Source organism: Ambystoma mexicanum, chromosome 3q (assembly GCF_040938575.1).
Source record: "Ambystoma mexicanum isolate Mex_15411 chromosome 3q, UKY_AmexF1_1, whole genome shotgun sequence".
NCBI lineage: Eukaryota > Metazoa > Chordata > Amphibia > Caudata > Ambystomatidae > Ambystoma > Ambystoma mexicanum.
In genome coordinates, this window is record NC_090926.1 from 332,702,479 (window position 1) to 332,721,033 (window position 18,555).

At 47.1% G+C, this 18,555-nt stretch overlaps 1 protein-coding gene across 2 annotated transcripts in view; it reads right to left on the reverse strand.

Moving 5' to 3' along the window:
* Positions 1–3,949: 3,949 nt before the first annotated feature.
* THG1L (tRNA-histidine guanylyltransferase 1 like) overlaps positions 3,950–18,555 on the reverse strand; it is a 326,539-nt gene continuing 311,933 nt past the window's right edge. For both annotated transcript variants that reach the window (XM_069653924.1, XM_069653925.1), the window contains exon 6: positions 3,950–4,338. In XM_069653924.1, coding sequence (XP_069510025.1) covers positions 4,144–4,338 — 195 coding nt within the window. In that variant the 3' untranslated portion in view covers positions 3,950–4,143. The remainder of the gene's footprint in view (positions 4,339–18,555) is intronic.

Sequence of the window (18,555 nt, forward strand, 5' to 3'; positions counted from 1 at the left end):
AGTCTAGATTGTACATCTGGTGCGAAACCTGACTTCCTTAGCCACGCAAATCTGCATAGCACTGCGCTAGACATCATGGACCTGCTGATACTGTCAGCAGAGTCCAAACCTGCTTGAAGACATTCTCCCGAAGCCTCCTTGCCATCCTTAATTATGGACAGGAAACCATCACGTTTCTCTCCTTCCAGGATGTGTTGAGCTGCCGCTGACATTTAGTCCCACAGAGTATAAGTGAATCTAGCCAGAGTGCAAGATACATTTGTGGATTTTAGAGCCATGCTCCCTGATGTAAAAACCTTTTTCGACCATGCATCGAACTTTTTGTCATCCCTATCAGGGGGAATTGTAGGGTATGCAGCATTTTTTGTTGATGTGGCTGCCTGAACTACCAGACTCTCAGGAGATGGATGCTTACTCAAATATTCTGGATCAGAGTTACAGGGTCTGTATTTTGCCACACATTTTTTATTCACTGCTGGAATGGATTCAGGTTTTTCCCAAGCAGCATTTACTCTCCTTTGCAGGGCAATATGAAAGGGAAGTATGGGATCTGGTTGAGGACCTCCTGACAAAATATCTGTCATATCATCATCCTGGTATACAGGCGAGTTCCGACCCCATCCCATAAACTCTGTTACTTTGTTCATAGGTATTCTTTAGCCCAAATCAGCATGTTCTGCTGGATCTGGTTTTTCAAATTCGTATTCAGGGAACGTATCTAGTCCACTTGCAGACTGTAAACATTCATACAGGTCTTGCATTTTTGATTGAGGATCAATTAATTCCTCAGGAACCTCCCTTGCACCATATTTTACCCCTGCTGATGAAACTTCAGGTTCATCTTCTTCATCCTCCTCATTTCCTGAAGACATTTCTCTATATATAGATGATATAGTTTGGAAAAAAATCAGGTCTGCTTTCTGGGTGAAATACTTTCTCAGGAATAGGTTTCACCCCTGTAATTGGTGTCGACGTCGACAGAAGCGTTGATGGCGTCGAAGTCGGACAGAAGCGTCGATGGCGTCGAAGTCGTGGCCGTTACCTTCGATGTTATCGAGGCATTCTTCGATGTTTTCGAAGATGCTACGAATACTTTCGAAGGAATCTTCGAGGCAATCGATGTCGTCGAAGGAGCCTTCGAGGTCGTCGATAAAGTATTCGACGTAACTTTTTTCGGCTGGGCCGTCGACCCCTTATAGTCGACAGCCTTCGACGGAGGCATCAAGGATGTTTTCTTTGAGGTTTTTAATGACGTATCAACGTCTAAAATCTTTTTCTTAAGGTCTGCCTCCTGTTTATGCACTGGAAGGCTTTTCCTTTTAGGTGTTTGGGAAGAGTCCCTAGAAGACACCCTCGACAATTTCTTGTATGATTTCCTAGTTTTAGACCTTCCCCCGTCACTTTTTTTGTGCGTAGAGGCATGATCTTCAACAGACATTTTTGAGGGGGTCTGGGCCGCATTCTCTAAAATGTTCATCATTGATGCTCTAAATGCTTCCCACTTTTTAGGGGAGTCATGTTTTGTTGGACAAGTAATAACTTCCTCCGATGTAATCGAGGAAGAAGAAGAGGGAGATCGGTGTCGTCTTTTCTTCGCTTTTTTGGACGAAGAAGAAGAGGACCTCCTTGATCTACTCCTCGATCTGGATTTTTTATGGCGTTTCGCGGAAGACTCAGCCGAGTCTTTCTTCCCTCTCGAAGAAAACTTCGAGGATTCCTCCCCCACCGCCAGTTTTCCTCGTCTTTCTTTCAAGGCCTTATGGGTCATAGATTGACAAGAACCGCAGTCGTCGATTCGATGTTCGGACCCGAGGCACCAGGGGCAGTTATGATGAGGGTCGGTCAGCGACATTTTTCTTCCACACCTTAGGCATTTCTTAAAACCCGTTTTCAGAGTAGACGGATTCGAAGAAGACGACATAATTCGCTGTGACTGAAGCGCCGTTTTATCTCGTGCCGAAGCAAAGCTAACAGAAAAACGGAACTGAAACCAACGGGCGCGCGCGAGGCCTTTATACAATGGATGACGTCTGTGCTCGACGGAGGCCGCCGAGGGACATCGACGTCGCCGCCTCGAGTGGAGCGCCCTCTGCTGGAGAGAGGAAACATTTTCCGAGGCAAAAACTAAAGGTAAGGATATACATCTAAGATGAGGAATACGTGGGAGGATACAATCCATTCAAAATATTCCCTTTATTTCATATTTCAGATAGACGATGACAAAACCACCTTTAGAGGTCGGACTCACATCTATTAGTTTAGATAGATTTTATTAAATAAAAACAGCAAGGGTTTGGTCAGGACTGTGCTCTGTGGTGGTCATAGAGTTGTCAACATTCGATAGAATCAAAGTCTCCAACGGATACACTTTCTCTCACATTCTCTACACTCAAGTTTCTTAACATCCATATTCCATAAGTCACACCTGTGACTGTTTCCCAATATTCAGCATTTTTACAAATAGTTTTTACTTTATTGTGGGATTGATCTTCTTTGCACACAGGATCTCTTAGTTCCTCAATAGACTGCAGACTCAGTTTTCCAACATGTATTGGTTCTTTAAATAAATGAAGTCACAGTAAGTTCTAGGGCTTGTGAATGTGCAGTGTTTCTTTACGCAAATTATTTCTAAGTTTGCTATGGGATTTTTGAATCAGTTTCCCAACATGCAGCTTTTTGTTTTAGTTCTCAATGATAACTACCCAAGGCACTCCAGAATGGATGCCTACAGCTTTAACAGTCAGCTTAACTCCTTCACTTGCGGTACTCCTTCCGTTTTACTCAGCATTGCGTGCTCCCCTTCCGCCAGGCGATTGCAGGTCTGCAGGCTTTTCTCTCTGGCTCCAATTGGATTTGGCTGGCTTCTCGTATTGTTCCCCTTGCTGTCAAGGATGCATAGTTTCGAATGTAAATTTGACGGTTCTCTCCCTTGCCTCTCACAGGGTGGCCCATCTACCAGAGTTATGTCTGATGTTTCAGGGCTGGTGTCATAATTCGCCTCTTACTTACTTACTACCGACTGTGTTTGCATGCGACAAACCCTAGGTTGCCACAGGAGTCTCTTAATCTCTTTTCCATTCATTAACAAGATTGGGTTGCCTGGATCCTGCAACTGTTCACCGGTGTCGTTCCTCATGTCCACGGCGCAAGAGGCAGGTGCAGTTTACCACAGGTCGAAGACAATCTCCACTCATTCATGTCTGCATGTAACTTCATCCCGGCTGGATGGCAGTATAAACTGGTTATAGAGGTGTAAAACAGGTGGCCAAAAAGGCTGACTCCATGATTCAGCACCACGTCTATTTACCAACAACTTTGAAAACCCAATCCTCAAACGTCTTACACGTCAACCTTCAAATATTGGTACCCATTTTTCAACAATGTGTGCTCCTCACAAAATTCTAGAACCATCTAAACCCAGGGGTGGCAAGCTCTGCATTCGTGTGCCCATCTCCCAGTTCATCCAGTGTGAATGATGAAAGTTTGCAACCATCTGTTGTACCAAGTCCATTCAGAGATAGTGGTGAAAGGCTACGTATGAATGTGCCAATTCAGTGATATATACAAATGTGGCAGGCTATGTATCCACAATCAAGCCATCGAGACACAGAACGTTGACTCTGGGCAATAATGTGCTAGCAGTAAAATGGGAGTGTTTCCCTGGACCAATCTATGAGCCATTCAATTTTAGAGGTGACAGACTACGAGCCCTCTTGTCCTGAAATGATTCTAGCCATATGCTGAATCTTGAAGACCAGCCCTAGCTCGGAGGCAGAGCCAGTGGCCAATAGAGCTGCAACAGAAATCCTCCCTCTATCAAACCTTTCACCTCTCCAGAAACTAAAGCATTTCACTTGTTAGAATGTTTGGTGTGACTGCCAAAGCGTTTTCATAAGTTGAAGCAGGCAATGAACAACATGGGCTTATAGAAGAAATAAGAAACAACAGATGGTATAAAAATATTTAATGATCAGTTTTCAATGATCTATCGGCATTTGCATGTGAGAATCTAAGACTTGTTTGAACAGAGATCGGTTCGTTCCCGTTGCAATTCTTGGCATGCTGGCTTCTCCTGCAGCCTCAGGTAACACACAGTTCTTGTGTATGCAAAAGTTCTCTCCCTCTCAGTATTTTCTGGTGCTTTCAGGAACAGCTGGAGTTCTTTCCAGGCAATAGTCCGCTAGCATCAGTGAGAATTTCAGGGTGCTCCTCCCAGAATAACTCGCCTATAATGTCACAGTGTAAAAGAATAGCATGGGTTCTGGTTCGGTTGACCTGCACCTCCTTCTCCTCGGTTTCCAGTGGCATCTGTATCCTTTTCAATGTGACTTCATTAACCTGCAGTGATAAACTCACAATTAGGATTTCATGCTCATAGTGTTAATGTGCCAAGAGAGTTTTGAAAAGCTGCACAAATAGGGCAAGTGCAGGTTTATGAAACAAGGTTTTGGGTGCAACATTCTTGTGCAAAAGCAAAAAAATGTATATCAAATTAACCAAATCAGTTTATGTTGACACGTCATAAAACGACTTAAATAGACATTCATAAATTCAATGCATCTAATAAAATACACAGTATAAATCCACATCCCAAAATTGAGTTTTGTTAAATCACAAATCTTGCATCAGAAAAAAAAATCAATTGCCCAGCTCATAATGGACTTAAAAGCATGTGTCTTTGGAGGTGGAGGAATATTTATTGAGGAGCTCCAAACTATTAACAGATTGCTTGAGATATTACATCCAGGTTCAATGTGGTTTTACGGAGCTCTTCCACCTCTCAAAGTTTGCACCCGACGCATATTTAGGCATGCCTTTAAATTCCACTGTCGTATGTCTTTTTAAAATGAACACCAAAACAAAAATATTGGACAGTCTCGTCGAAGTTATTGCACGCTGGGCGTGAGGCTAAACATTTAGGGTTCCATGATTTTATTACTGCCTTTACTGGAAAACTACCATATCTCAACTTAAAGAATAACATCCTAGCAAACGATTGGCATATTTCATCAAGGAAGCTCGCAAAGCTTTGTGGGTGCTTATTCATTATGTACTCTATACAGTTTCTCCAAGAGCATTCCACTGGCGAAGCATAGTGTGCTTGCTTTACTGGATACAGTGTGTGCATCTTTACTGATGGATTTCGGATTTATCCATACCATGTACTGTCCTATCTTTTACAGGGTTTATGTTACATGTTTGAACCACGGAAGCCGATCACTGTATGCTCTCTGACCGTGCGCGCGTCTATATAACTTTTTAATTTATTTTTGTCCAATAATAAACTGGGTTTCATTTGACCAACCCCTCGATTTCCATCCATCCTAATTCGGAATGTAGAATTCTTGTAGGGCCATGGAGAGCCAGGAGACGTTTTAAATATTTATTTTCTGAAACAGTTAGGCTCATGTTACAATGGCCCCAAAACTCAGCTCCGTGTAGAGAAGCATGTCTGGCTTCCATATAATATACGTAAAAGCTCAGCTAACTGGACTATTTCCGTTGTTACTAGCAAACCTTGAAACTGACGCGCTCCGTTTAATCATATTTAAATTACTATTCTTAATCTGCTCACCCCAGCCCCCTTTATTGGTGAAACATATACCTAGATAATCGTAAGAATGGACATTCTCTGCCAACAGCTCACATTGCTTTCATATGTCTGCTATATTGTTATAACATATAGGGCCTCATTACACGGATGGCGGTAAGGATTTACCGGTACAGGTAAAATACCGGTACCGGTAAATCCTTACCGCCTTACTACGAGGTCCCTTTGCGGGTTGGGGGATTTAACGCCTGCTTTTTGCAGGCGTTAAAAACCAACCCGCAAAGGGACCCAGGGAGCTAATTACGGTACCGCAATTTGCGGTACCGTAATTAGCGCCTTCCCCATTTCCATTGAGCCCTATGGGCTAAAAATGGGAATGCGGAAGGGCAATGGTGGAAGGGGGAATTACCGCCCCGCCAACCTTGGAATGGGGCGGTAATTCCCCTTTCCGCCAAGGCGGTGCCGGTATTTTACCGGCATGAACCATGGCGCTAATAGCGCCATGGTTCTCCGCCATCCGTGTAATGAGGCCCATAATCTTTGTTTTGCTGTATTTATTCAAACAACCAGTTGAAAAGAAAAGTTACTTTCCAGAGCCACATTCGGGAGAGAGGCGCTGAGCAATCGGGAGGCTGGGAACGTGGGTCAGAATCCACAATCAGCACCTGTGTTCTCTCCTGGCCTCTTAAGTCTCCCCCTCGGGTCTGCCAATTTTATTTCTCCTCATCTTCCGTCACTACTCTCTCTCGTTTCCTCGCCAGTTGCTTCCCACTCCAACCCACACCTTACCTTCGATGCCTGCTGCTTCGGGAAAGGCGAAAATAATAATGATACTAATATGCCAGCAGACACTGAGGAAGCAACAGCTCCACCAATGCATCATATTAGAGGCCCACCGAGGACCCAAGCTGTGAACACACAGGAACTGTACAGACCTCAAACGGGACCCCACCCGGGGCCGAACCCTTAGCCTTGATAAAGACGGTTTAGGTTGAAATTACATAAAGAAAATGGTCGCATTGACCAAAAGTTCTAGCATTGAAAAAAAAAAAACCAGGGGCTGCGGGGGTGTCCCCCGCATCGCCCTGCTCACTATACTTTATGGTATAGTGAGTGGCGGTTGCGGGGGACACCCCTGCAGCTTTCCGTTACAAAAAATAAAGAAAAGAACCCTACAGCGCCGGTTCCCGATCACGGAAGTGAAAGGGAACTGGCGCTGCAGAGAACCAGCATGAAGATGAAGGTAAGTGGGGTTTGTTTATGTTGGGGGAGTGGGTGGGTGTGTGCTGAGGGCAGGAGGTGTGTTGTGGGTGTGTGTGGGTGTGAGAATGTATGTGTGTTCGCATGAGAAAGGTGCAAACATTTTGTATTTCGCACCTTTCTCATGTGAACGATTTGCCCGCGGTACTTTCAGCCGGGGACAAATCACTCGGATTCGATAAAGACCCACAAAGTCGAAACATGTGTCGGCTGACCACTATTAGGACCATGAGTCCACACTTAACTAATACATAAACCTGCCCTGTTTAAACTGCAAGGAGCGTGGAGAATCTACTTTCCAAAAATCAGAATTGCAAGTTAGCCAGGACCCCCTTTTTTACGTTAAGAAGGTAACTCAGAGGTGAGGAGTTAGGTTTTTAGTTTGGTTTTGAACAATTCCATGTGGACTGTTTCTCGGATGTCCGGGGGGAAGATAATTCCATGCAAGTGGAGCAAGAAGAGAGAAAAGAGGAAGCACAGGCAGGGCGAGGAGCCACAAGGGTAGTCGAGGAGAGAGCAGAGATTACGAGAAGGCTTATAGAGTTGGATAGATACAATGGTGCGTTACCGTGGATTGATTTGTGAACCAGGAGAAGACATTTAAATATAGCCCTGTTTTGCATCATCAGCCATCCGGCCTGGTGACGGTACGAGAAAGTAGGTGTGAAGTGAGGGAGTCCTGGTAGCGAAGTTAATGATCCTGTCGTGTGGACAGAAAGCATAGCTGGGGAGACCAAAGAGGATACTGGCACAGTAGTCCAGTTTAGCGAAGACAAGAGTGGTTAAGAGATGCTTGGTTGTTTTGAAAGGAAGGAGGTTCCTGATTTTCATATTTAGGAGGTTGAGACCACCTGCTGTTCCAGTTTTTTTTAGATGAAAGTAGTGAAGGTGTGAGAAGGGTCATAGATGACACAGAGGTTTCTAGCTGAAGAAGAGTAGGGGAGAGTGTCAGGTGGGAACTGGGTAGGAAGAGATGAGAGGGAGCGTTTGGCAGGGAAAGATTACCTCTGTTTTGGTAGAGTTTAATATCAGAGAGTGCAAAGCCATCCAATATTTAATGGCAGAGAGACAGTTGGACATTGTGATAGAAGAGATCAGAGGAGAGTTCAGGAAAAGAGAAGGTTAGAGTGTCGTCCACGAAGAGTTGGTACGTGAACCCAAAGGAGTTTAGTGCCCCAAGAACAGAGGTGTAGATCTTGCCTGCTACTTTGAATTTCAAATCTAGCTGTCTTTTTCACTTGCTGCCTTGTACTAATTTTGACATCTTACCTGTTATTTGAAAAGTCAAAACTAGATGTTTTAACATTCTGCCTTGTCCTAATACTGGCATTTTACCTGTATCCTCTACAACTCCAAACTAGATGTTCCTAAACCCACCTGTTGTGTGTAATTGGGGAGATTTCTACCTATTAGTGAGAGCCAAATTAATTGGATTAGTTCCGGCGCTGATACTAACTCCCATGAACTTCTGCTTAAACCTTCCCACCTCCCACTGCTTCATCCTAATGTCTGCATTCTGAAAGTATGATTCTGAACCTGAATGTTCTTAATAACTACTGCCTGTACTCACATGTTGCGCTTCAAATTCTCAATTTACTTTCTGATAATTGATACCTGCTGCTCTAAGAACTGTGAATTGATTGGGCTCCCTCACTGCTTTGTAACCTAGGCCTTTCCCCTCATCCTTAATTTACTGTGCCTCATTGTCTCTTGTTCCCGATTGGCTGCTAGGTTGCCTGGTGAGTGGCGCGTGCAGTCCCCCTTCCTCTCAGTCCCCCTCCCCTTGAAACTCCTATCTATTATAATTGCTATTCTATATCCTTTCCCACCCCTCTCTCGAAGTCTGGAAGACTTTAGAAAGCACTCCTGGTCTCCAACCCAGCATTGCCCATTGCTGATATCTACATCAACGCTTCATCCAGACAGAATATAACTAACATCCTCTTTGCTGTCCCCTCTCCTGACCTATGGACTCCCACATGGTCTCTATCCTTTCCCCTTTCTCCTCCTCAACCATTAATGGTGGTACCAGATGGGAATTGCTTCTGGCACACTTATCATCCAGATGCATCATTAATGTATATATAATGGCACTATCATGGCCCAGGGCTCTCAGCCCAACCTCCTCCTCCTTGACGGGAGTCTCCCCTCTCTCATTAACATCCTACCCTCCTCCTACGACTCCCCTTTCTGCCTCCCCGCCACCACTGACAGAGGTACCCTGGCCCTGTACCCCGCCACGGAAGACCTTTAAAAGGTGGCAACCTCCTTCATCTCACTACCCTCAATGCTCGCTCTGCTGTCTAACACTCCCCCGACATCTGTCACCACCTTGAAGACTTTAACCATGATGTCCTCGCTCTCACTGAGACACGGTTCAATGCCAGTTCTGTCACTGCTTTTGACACTCTCCTTCTTGAGGGCTAGAAGGTCCTCTCCAAACTCAGGCCTCAATCGGTCTGGAGGTGGTGTGGCTCTTGCCTTCACTGAACGGGTCCCTGCATCTGTCATGCCTACTCAATCCTACTCCTCCTTTGAATGTCTTGTCTGTAAGCTCTGCGTCTCCCCTTCTCTCTCCCTCACTCTCGTTACCATCTGCAGGACCCCGGGGCTGACCTCCCTCTTCCTCGGAGTGGGCGGACCTCGCCTCCTCCCTTTTGACCTCTACCTCTAAGCGTTTCTTCCATGGAGATTTTTAACACTCACAGACTCTGCTGCAGACACGCTACCTTTCTGCAAACTCTGCAATTCTCTTTCCCTCACTATTCTTCCCTCTGGTCTAACCAACTCTGCTGGGCACACCCTTAATGCGATCATCCCTGCGGATATCTCCTTCTCTAACCCTCCCACTACCCCTCTCTCCTGGTCTGACCATGGTCTCCTCTCCTACCATCTTGAGCTCCCTGGCTCACCGGCTAAGCCCCTGCCTTCACAGCCAGTCTCCTTCTCAGTCATTCGACCGATGAAGCGAGTGTCAGTAGCTGCTTTTGCCGCCCTCTTCATTTCGCCCCCACTCCTGCTATCGACTCCCACACCGACACTTCCCTTGCCAACCTTCACCTTTCCACCTCCAACACTCTTGATATCCTTGCCCCAGTCATGAGGATCCGCATGAAGCGCCCGCCTTCAAGTGCAACAGCTGGTTTGATTCTGATTTACCATCGCTTAAACGCAAGTGCAAAGTCACTGAACAAACTGGCCAGTCACCTGCTCCAAAGGCAATAAAGACTCTCCATCCACTCCAAGAAACGGGTCCACATTCAAGCCATATCTCAAACACGGTTGAACTTTTCAATATCTGCAAGGAACTTGCCAATCCTACTTCTGTCTATACTTCTCTTCCTTCTTAGGCCCTCTGCACGGCCTTGGTCACCCACTTCACTACCAAAACTCAGGACATCCTGTCCTCTCTCTATTCTACTCCCTCCCACCCCCTACACTCCCTGTACCCAGACCTCCCTTGGCCCCTCTCTTTCCTTCCTCCTTTCTCTCCTCCTTCACACCCATAGTGCCGGATGAGGTCACCAAGACAGTCTGTTCTATGAAAGTCTCATACAAACAGGTGCTCCCATGGTCCTCTAGAACCACCAAGGACAGCATTGCCTCCATCACTCCCTCCTTGGCTGAGTTCTGTAACCATTCCTTTTCCACAGGATCTTTTCCACCACCCCTCAAGCACTCCCTGGTGCACCCCTCCTAAAAAAGCTGTCTGCAGACCCTTCCTGCTCGGCTAAATATCGCCCTACCCCTTTCTGGGCAAACTCTTGGAGAAGCTGGCCATCTCCCAACTAATCCATCACACTGAATCTGTTGGCTGCCTTCACGACCATCAGGCTGGCTTCAGAGCAGCCAGAGGCACGGAAACAGCTCTCCTGAACACCTGTGATGACCTACTCTCAAACTCTGTTCTCATCTTCCTTGATCTATCTTCCGCCTTCGACACAGTTAATCATTCCACCCTCACAAATCAGCTTTGTGAAATCTTAAGCATCACTAGCCGGGCACTGGATTGGTTGACTTCCTTCCTCTTGAATAGGCCCTCTCAAGTTCAACAAGGCCTGTTCCTCTCCTCTATCTCACTCTCCACCTGCGGCATCCCTCAGGGCTCTATCCTCTCGCTGTGGCTCTTCAACATTTACCTTCTACCACTTGCCCACCTGATCTCCACCGTCTCTCCTCATTTTCAATGATATGCTGATGGCAGTCACCTCTCCTTTGAGCTTCCCTTCTCTTCCTCCTCTCCTTCCTCTCTCATTCCTGACTGACTGCTAATCAGGCATTGTGTGCCTCCAATGATCTCTGCCTTAATGCCAGTAAGACTGAGATCCTTCTCATTTGGACTCAGACAGCCCTCCTTGGGCCCCCTCCCATTACCCTCTTGTGAGGCAAAACACCTAATCTTTAACTCCTCTCTCTCCTTCTTACCTCACATCGCTGACCTTGCCAAGAAATCTCAGTTTTAGCTTCACCTCCTCAGAGGCATTCTTCCCTTCCTCACTTTCCCCCGAACTCAATGTCTACAGAGCTCCGATTCTCTCTAGGCTGGACTACTGCAACAGCCTCTTCCTTAATTTGCCTCTTTCCTCCCTCTGTCCCCTCAACTAATCCAGAATAAGACTGCAAGACTTATCCTTTGCCTCAAGCCTAGGGATCGCATCTCTCTAGCCATAAAAGTTCTCCACTGGCTCCCTGTGGCTGCACGGATCAAATTCAAGACCCTATGCATCATCCACAAGGCCTTCTGGGGTCGGGACCACACTACATCCAACTCTCTCTCCCTAAATACCTCCCTGCTAGAATACTTCGGTCTTCTAGCTCAAACCCTCTGCACGTCGAATGCTTCTCTAAGCAGAGAGTGGAGGGGGTAGATCTTTTTCTTCTGCAGGAACCTCCCTCTGAAATGGCCTTCCCTGCCCCTCTTCACCTTGAGATGGATCTCCTTAAATTCCGGAAACTTCACAAGACCTTCCTTTTCTCCCCTACCCTGCTAGCTCCACCTGCCTCTATGTCTGGTTGCCTGTATCGCTCATGATCCTTACTGGGGCAGGCCCTCTTTCAACCAGTCTCTCCCTCTTACCCTTACCAGTCCTTGCCCTTGGACACCCTTCCCCGACTAGCCTAATGAGTCTAGTCCACACCCTCCCTTGCACGATTTACACCTATCCCCTTGTCTGAGCACTTGCCCTACTGGGCCTCCCGTAGCACTTTACCATCCGTTTGGTCCCCTCTCCCTGGCACTTCTCCCCCTTTCCTTCTCCCTGCACTTCCTGTTATTGCAGTTGCACGTTCCGAATGTCACAAGGCCCAGTAGGACCGTTACTGTAAAAAATATTCCCCTGTACCCATCCTTGTCTTTTGGCACCTGAAAACACTTTTTGATATATAGGCGCCATACAAATGCTCAATAAATAAATAAAATAGAGCGTAAAGCGGAGCAGACTCAAGACAGATGGCAAAGATGGCCTTAAGAACACACCATCTCCCAGTTGAGGTTTAGGGTATTTTGTCCCCCACAACAGGCCTAATGTCATCCCTCTCACTCTAGGGATAGGCGATGTCACCCTAATTTAGGCGTTCCTCTCGCCTCTGTCTTGGTACTACCTACTATCTAAAATCTGTCCATCTTTTCATGACGGCCTAAAGGCAAATGCCTCATCTGTCTTGTCTCCCTCAGGGAACAATCTATGGTTCCTTTCCAAGAGATGGTTTAGGGTCCTGCCTTCCAGACAGCCAGGTCTGCAACCTTGTGTTCCTTCTTTCCTCTCCCTCAATCTCTCTCTCACTCTTCCTTTCTCTTTTACTCTCCTGCCCTCTACTTCACCCACTGTCACTCTCCCTGATTCTATCTTCTCTTTTGTCCCTCAAGTGTTCTCTTTCTACAGTCTACTTTCACTCTTCCATCTTACCCTCTCCTATATCCTCTCACCAATATTTCTCTCCCCTCTCCATCACTATTGTCCACTGCACTACTGTTACTACACCCTCCACTACTACTCAGTCATTCTCCTTTAGTCTCGCAGTCACCCTTTCATCCACCATCTACCTTCCCACCAACACACTCACTCACTCACATTCACCACACAGCATCACCTTTCCTCGAATTGGCCTACACACCATCCTTCCTCCTTCGGGATCTCTTGGTCGACCACCTCTACCTTCTCTGACCTCTCCCGAACAACCCATACATTCCCTTTTCCCCGATCCTGGTTTCATTCTCCTGCTTCTTCTGCCTTTGGTATTTTCCCACTAATTCCGCAGATCAATCGGTCCCTATATTCCCCCGTCCCGTACGAGTCACAGACTGGTGAATACATAAAAAGGTGGATAAGCCCCACCTACTTTCTCCTCACAGGCCCACTTTTGTCAGTGGGGCCCTGCTATGAAGAATGTCTAATTTTGTGTCATGACGCCAGCGTAGCACATGGAACCGCTCTGCAACTAATATGCAGATAAGCAAGTACATGTATGTTGGAGGTGCCTAACGATAAAAGCTGTCGCTTGTTACATTTGTTGATGATGGATTGTGTAATAATTCACCCTCTCTGTGGAAAGGCGCTGGAGAAGGCATCCCTCTGGAGACTCTAGATGTACATGTAATGTTCTGCAAGTACAAGAAAGAAACTGGGCAGCATTTTCCTGAGGGAGTACAGAGAAGCGGTACTAAACGGGTACAAAAGGTAATCAATAGGGCCTGGAGCACTCAAAACTGCACCTTCCCCTTCTGGTGTAGGAATGGCTCTCGTTCCCCGGCTGGTAGGTCTCCCACCTTAGGCTGAGTGTGTCCCCATCCATTTTTGACAAAGTCAGAATATTGATATTTCACAGTGATCAACTGATTGATGTTACTAGATGTGTCAGCAGCGTTCCACACCATTAGCCATCAGGGGCTACTCACTTGCATCTACAAAATACCGGTAGTAGGCAAAACCTTGCATAGCAAACAGAGGACCAAAATGTCGATACGTTTTCATCCTCAGCCCATAACATGTCATAAGGAATGCTGTAGAACTAATCCCCATCACCCATTCTGTTCAATGTTTATGTAGCTTCTTTGATTTTATTAAAAATATGGGTTTCCAAATATACAACTACAAAGATGACACCCAACTGATTTGTAAAATTACACAGAATTGACTCCTACCTGAAATGTCTCTGCTTACTGATTAATGGAGGAGTTGTAAGCAATTAAAATTGAATCCATCTATAATGAACATTCTTGTGGTAAAACTCAAATATAATCATGGTCCAGGGAAAAAATGCCTGCAGTCGTTGGGCCATTCGCCAATGTCCTCTGGAAAGGTAAAAAATCCTGAATGTTGTTGAAGAGGCCAAAATGTCAATGGAGGTGCAAGTTTCAGCAGTCATAGCCTTCCCTTGTAAGGTACAGGCGATAATATGTTTGGCGTTATAAACCTAGATAATGTGACTAGTGAATATTTAGGGATTACAAGATGCAAATACTTCATAAGACTGAAAACATGGCTATAAACATGCATTTTAGATTGGGCAAGCATGACCACATATCAGCCTTAACCTCTCCATAACGGATACCAGTATGAAAGCAAATTGAGTTTAAAGTGCTATGCATGGTACATGGAACTCTTAACAAAACAAACCAATCAACCATGGTGGCCCATTTGTGCCAGTAATTGCAGGTAAATGGAACAAAGGTGCAACCAATTAATAAGTGGAGGAGTTACACGTTTACAAACAGTAGCAACACTATGGCAAACTTTCAATCACAAACTCTATACCAGCAATCTTGCATTTAGAAAGAATCTGGATACATAGCTGTGTGCGTAAAAACCAGGACCAATAAACCGCGTTAGTCAGATTGGCACTAGGGTATTACCATAAGTTTCATGAGGTCTCCCGAGAGGCGATGGTGTGCTCTATGAATAATAAGATAATTACGACAAGACAAGTTAGGCGAGTGGCCTGTTCTGTGCTTCCGAAACCTGACTGGTACAATGCAGAATGTGCCATTGCAAAATAAAGATGATTTAAAAAAAATGAAATGGTAGATAGTGCAGGAATTGGTAACCTCCAACGAGACCATGAACATCTACAGGTCTATAAAGACAACATCCTTTCAAGAAGATCAATGCAAGTCCCTGGCCCAAACATAGTTAACTCGAGTGCTTTTTGGAAGAATTTCAACCAGTATGACATCAGTGACAAGGCCTATGGATATGTGCATTACCGAAGATAAATAGTTATCCCATTTTAGCCAATTAGTTATAGAACAGAGATCCAATCAAATATCTTCTGAAAAATGAGTCAAAAAGGTCAAAGGAAAGTTTACATTTACTTGTACTGAAATAAACCTATAGAACATGAGAGTAAACTGGTTGCCCAACCCTTAAGTTCACATTATTGGTATGGACCAACATCTTAATACTGTGTAACATTTTTAACATTGTATTCAGCCAAGCTCCTGTAACATTCGAAATATTTTATTCAGTTCGCAATGAAAACAAACATATAAAAACAGTTCATTAAAAAAAACATGCAATGTAGACACAATTCCTATTCAGGTCTGAATTTTTAACTATGCATCAAAGGAGTTCAATAGTGGGGTTAGTACAACGTGTGGCTGCAAATCTAATTCAACATGTCCAGTTTTCTTGATTTTGTCAAAAAATATTAGCACCAACGTTTTAAGTTAAATGTCTTGTTGCAGATGTTTGTGATCTTAAAAAAACAATGGCTGTACAGGCCGATTCATGTAATTCCCCTCAAAAGTGTCGCACGCGGCTGGCGCACAACGTGCCCGTGCGAATGTCTGCGCCAGCTGCGTGCGATAAAATCAATTTCCGCGCACAGCGTACTCATGGATTCCCACCTCCAAAAGCAGACGTGGCGCAGAGTGGCGCAGCGACCCTGCAGCAGTGCCAGTTACACCCCCAAGAATGCCCTCGCGCAAGTAAAAGCCACCAAGATCGCAAGACCATGGCAAAGGGCTGCGCCAACCCTGTACCAGTTTACCGGACTGGCAAACAGCAAACGCAAAGCGGTGAACGCGTATTACGGGTGTCGGGAACACGCATGCGCGAGAAGTTCCACACGCGACCTGGCCTGGGGGAGCGTGTGCGTGTATTTCAGAGGTGCACGAGAAGTATTACACGCGAATGGCCTGGGTGCGTGTATTTCAGGGGTGCGCGAGAAGTATCACACCCGAATGGCCTGGGTGCGTGTATTGCAGGGGTGCGCAAGAAGTTCCACACGCGATTGGCCTGGGTGCGTGTATTTCAGGGGCTCGCGGGTGGTTTCAGACGCGATCGGGCCTGGGGGAGCGTGTGCGTGTATTTCAGGGGTGCGCGAGAAGTTCCACACGCGATTGGCCTGGGCGCGTGTATTGCAGGGGCTCGCGGGTGGTTTCACACGCGATCGGGCCTGGGGGAGCGTGTGCGTGTATTTCAGGGGCTCGCGGGTGGTTTCACACGCGATCGGGCCTGGGGGAGCATGTGCATGTATTTCAGGGGTGCGCGAGAAGTTCCAGACGTGATTGCCCTGGGCGCGTGTATTTCAGGGGTGCGCGAGAAGTTCCACACGCGATTGGCCTGGGCGCGTGTATTTCAGGGGTGCGCGAGTAGTTCTACACGCGAATGGCCTGGGCGCGTGTATTTCAGGGGTGCGCGAGAAGTTTCACACGCGATTGGCCTGGGCCCGTGTCATTCAGAGGTGCGCGAGAAGTTCCACACGCGATTGGGCTGCGTGCGGGTATTACAGGGGTGCGCGGGAAGTTCCACACGCGATTTCAGCAGGGTACGTGTATTTCAGGGGTGCCGGGGAGTCCTACATGTGATTTGGCAGTGTGGGTCCTCCCAGGTGTTCCCTGTACACCCTCCACAGCCCCTGCAGGCAGCCCACACCACAGGGGACTACCCTGCATCCCTGGTCATGTCCCGCAGGCAGCCCACCCAACATGGGCATGCCCCCCAGCAAAGGCACATGTCTCCTTGCACTAATGATCACCAACTCATGTCCCCTTGCACCCCCACCCCCAGCACTGTGGGGCACCTGCCAGCAGGCCCCCACCCATGTCCAACTCATGTTCCCCACCACCCCCACCCCCCAGCACTGTGGGGCACCTGCCAGCAGGCCCCCACCCATGTCCAACTCATGCTCCCCACCACCCCCACCCCCCAGCACTGTGGGGCACCTGCCAGCAGGCCCCCACCCATGTCCAACTCATGTTCCCCACCACCCAGCACTGTGGGGCACCTGCCAGCAGGCCCCCACCCATGTCCAACTCATGTTCCCCACCACCCCCACCCCCCAGCACTGTGGGGCACCTGCCAGCAGGCCCCCACCCATGTCCAACTCATGTTCCCCAGCCAACATGTTATCACAATCTAGATCCCTGGTCCCTATGGTCAGCCTCCAAATGCAAAATACCCACCCGAGTATTGCATCCACCAACACAGAAATGGCAATTACATGACAGAACACCAATTGCAAGTTTCGAAACAAACACATGTCCCTCACATACACCCAATGGGTGTCAGTGAATCTCAAAACCCATATCATGATATGCATGAAACCAATGAGATGATACTACACATTGAAGTTCGATAAAAAAAAATATGTATTAAAGGAAACATAAATAGATTCAAAAATAAAGAAACAGAAATGGGAATGTACAAAAATGAAAAGAAGCATGTCCGTGAAAGAAAGCAAAACCAAAAATCATAATCCAAAGTAATGGTGTCCAAAGTCACTGTCCACAAAAGAAAATCCAATGGGAAATAATAATTGAAAGCCATTGCTCCATGGGTAAATTGTGAAAGAAAAATAAAATCCAACAGTGAACTATGTACAGACGAACAAGCCAAGGTCCATTATCCCAACAAAATAAATGAAACCTATCTAACTACACCAACTAATAAAATAAACTATATACAAAAATGTGGCCAATGTCCAAAAGGTCCAAAATAAATCCAAATAAAAAGGAAACCTAACACTACCTACATAACTATGTACAAGGGCAGCGGGCTAGTTTGACGGCTCACTTTTGGATGTCCCGGGCCAGGGCATCATCGAACTCCTGCTCAATGTCCCGGAGGCGGTCCTCCTCCATGGCCCCGAGGGTCCGCAGGGCCGTTGACGTGTCCACCTCCAAACCCCTGCGGATTGCCTCGAGGCACTCGGCCCGCCTCAGGGCCCTCCGCATGGAGTTCTCCGCCCTGACCATTGTGAGCCGTGCCTCTTCCGCCCGCTGCCGCTCCGCATCTATGGTGTGGCCCAACCGCTGCCACACGGAAGACACTCTCTGTCCTGGGTCCTCCTGCCCTCCGGCCAATGCCTGCCCCTCCGATGTTGAAGGCCCCGAGCCTTCATGGCTCCCACCACGTTGCTGCTGTGCCTCTGCCCGTGCACTGCCTCCTGCTGCCTGCACATCCTCCGCCGGCTGGGGTGCAGTCGTTGATGTGGCCACCCCTGCTGGACGTCCGACTCCCGACTGTGGCAGGGATGCCTCCTCCACCAGCCTGGCCGCACCGTCAGAGGCAGCTCCACAGGGCACCCAGGTGACTGATGGGTGGGAAGATGGCACGGAGGACGACTGGCGCATAGGGGGTTCTGTTGAGGAGGGGGTCGTAGCAAGCCCCATTATACGGAGGAATCCGGCCTGGGTGACCTGTCCCAGCAGGCTGACGTGGTCAACGAGCCATTCGAGATGATGTGCAGTCTCCTCATGAAAAGACTGCAGGTCACCTCGCATGGCCCGTTGACGCAAAGCC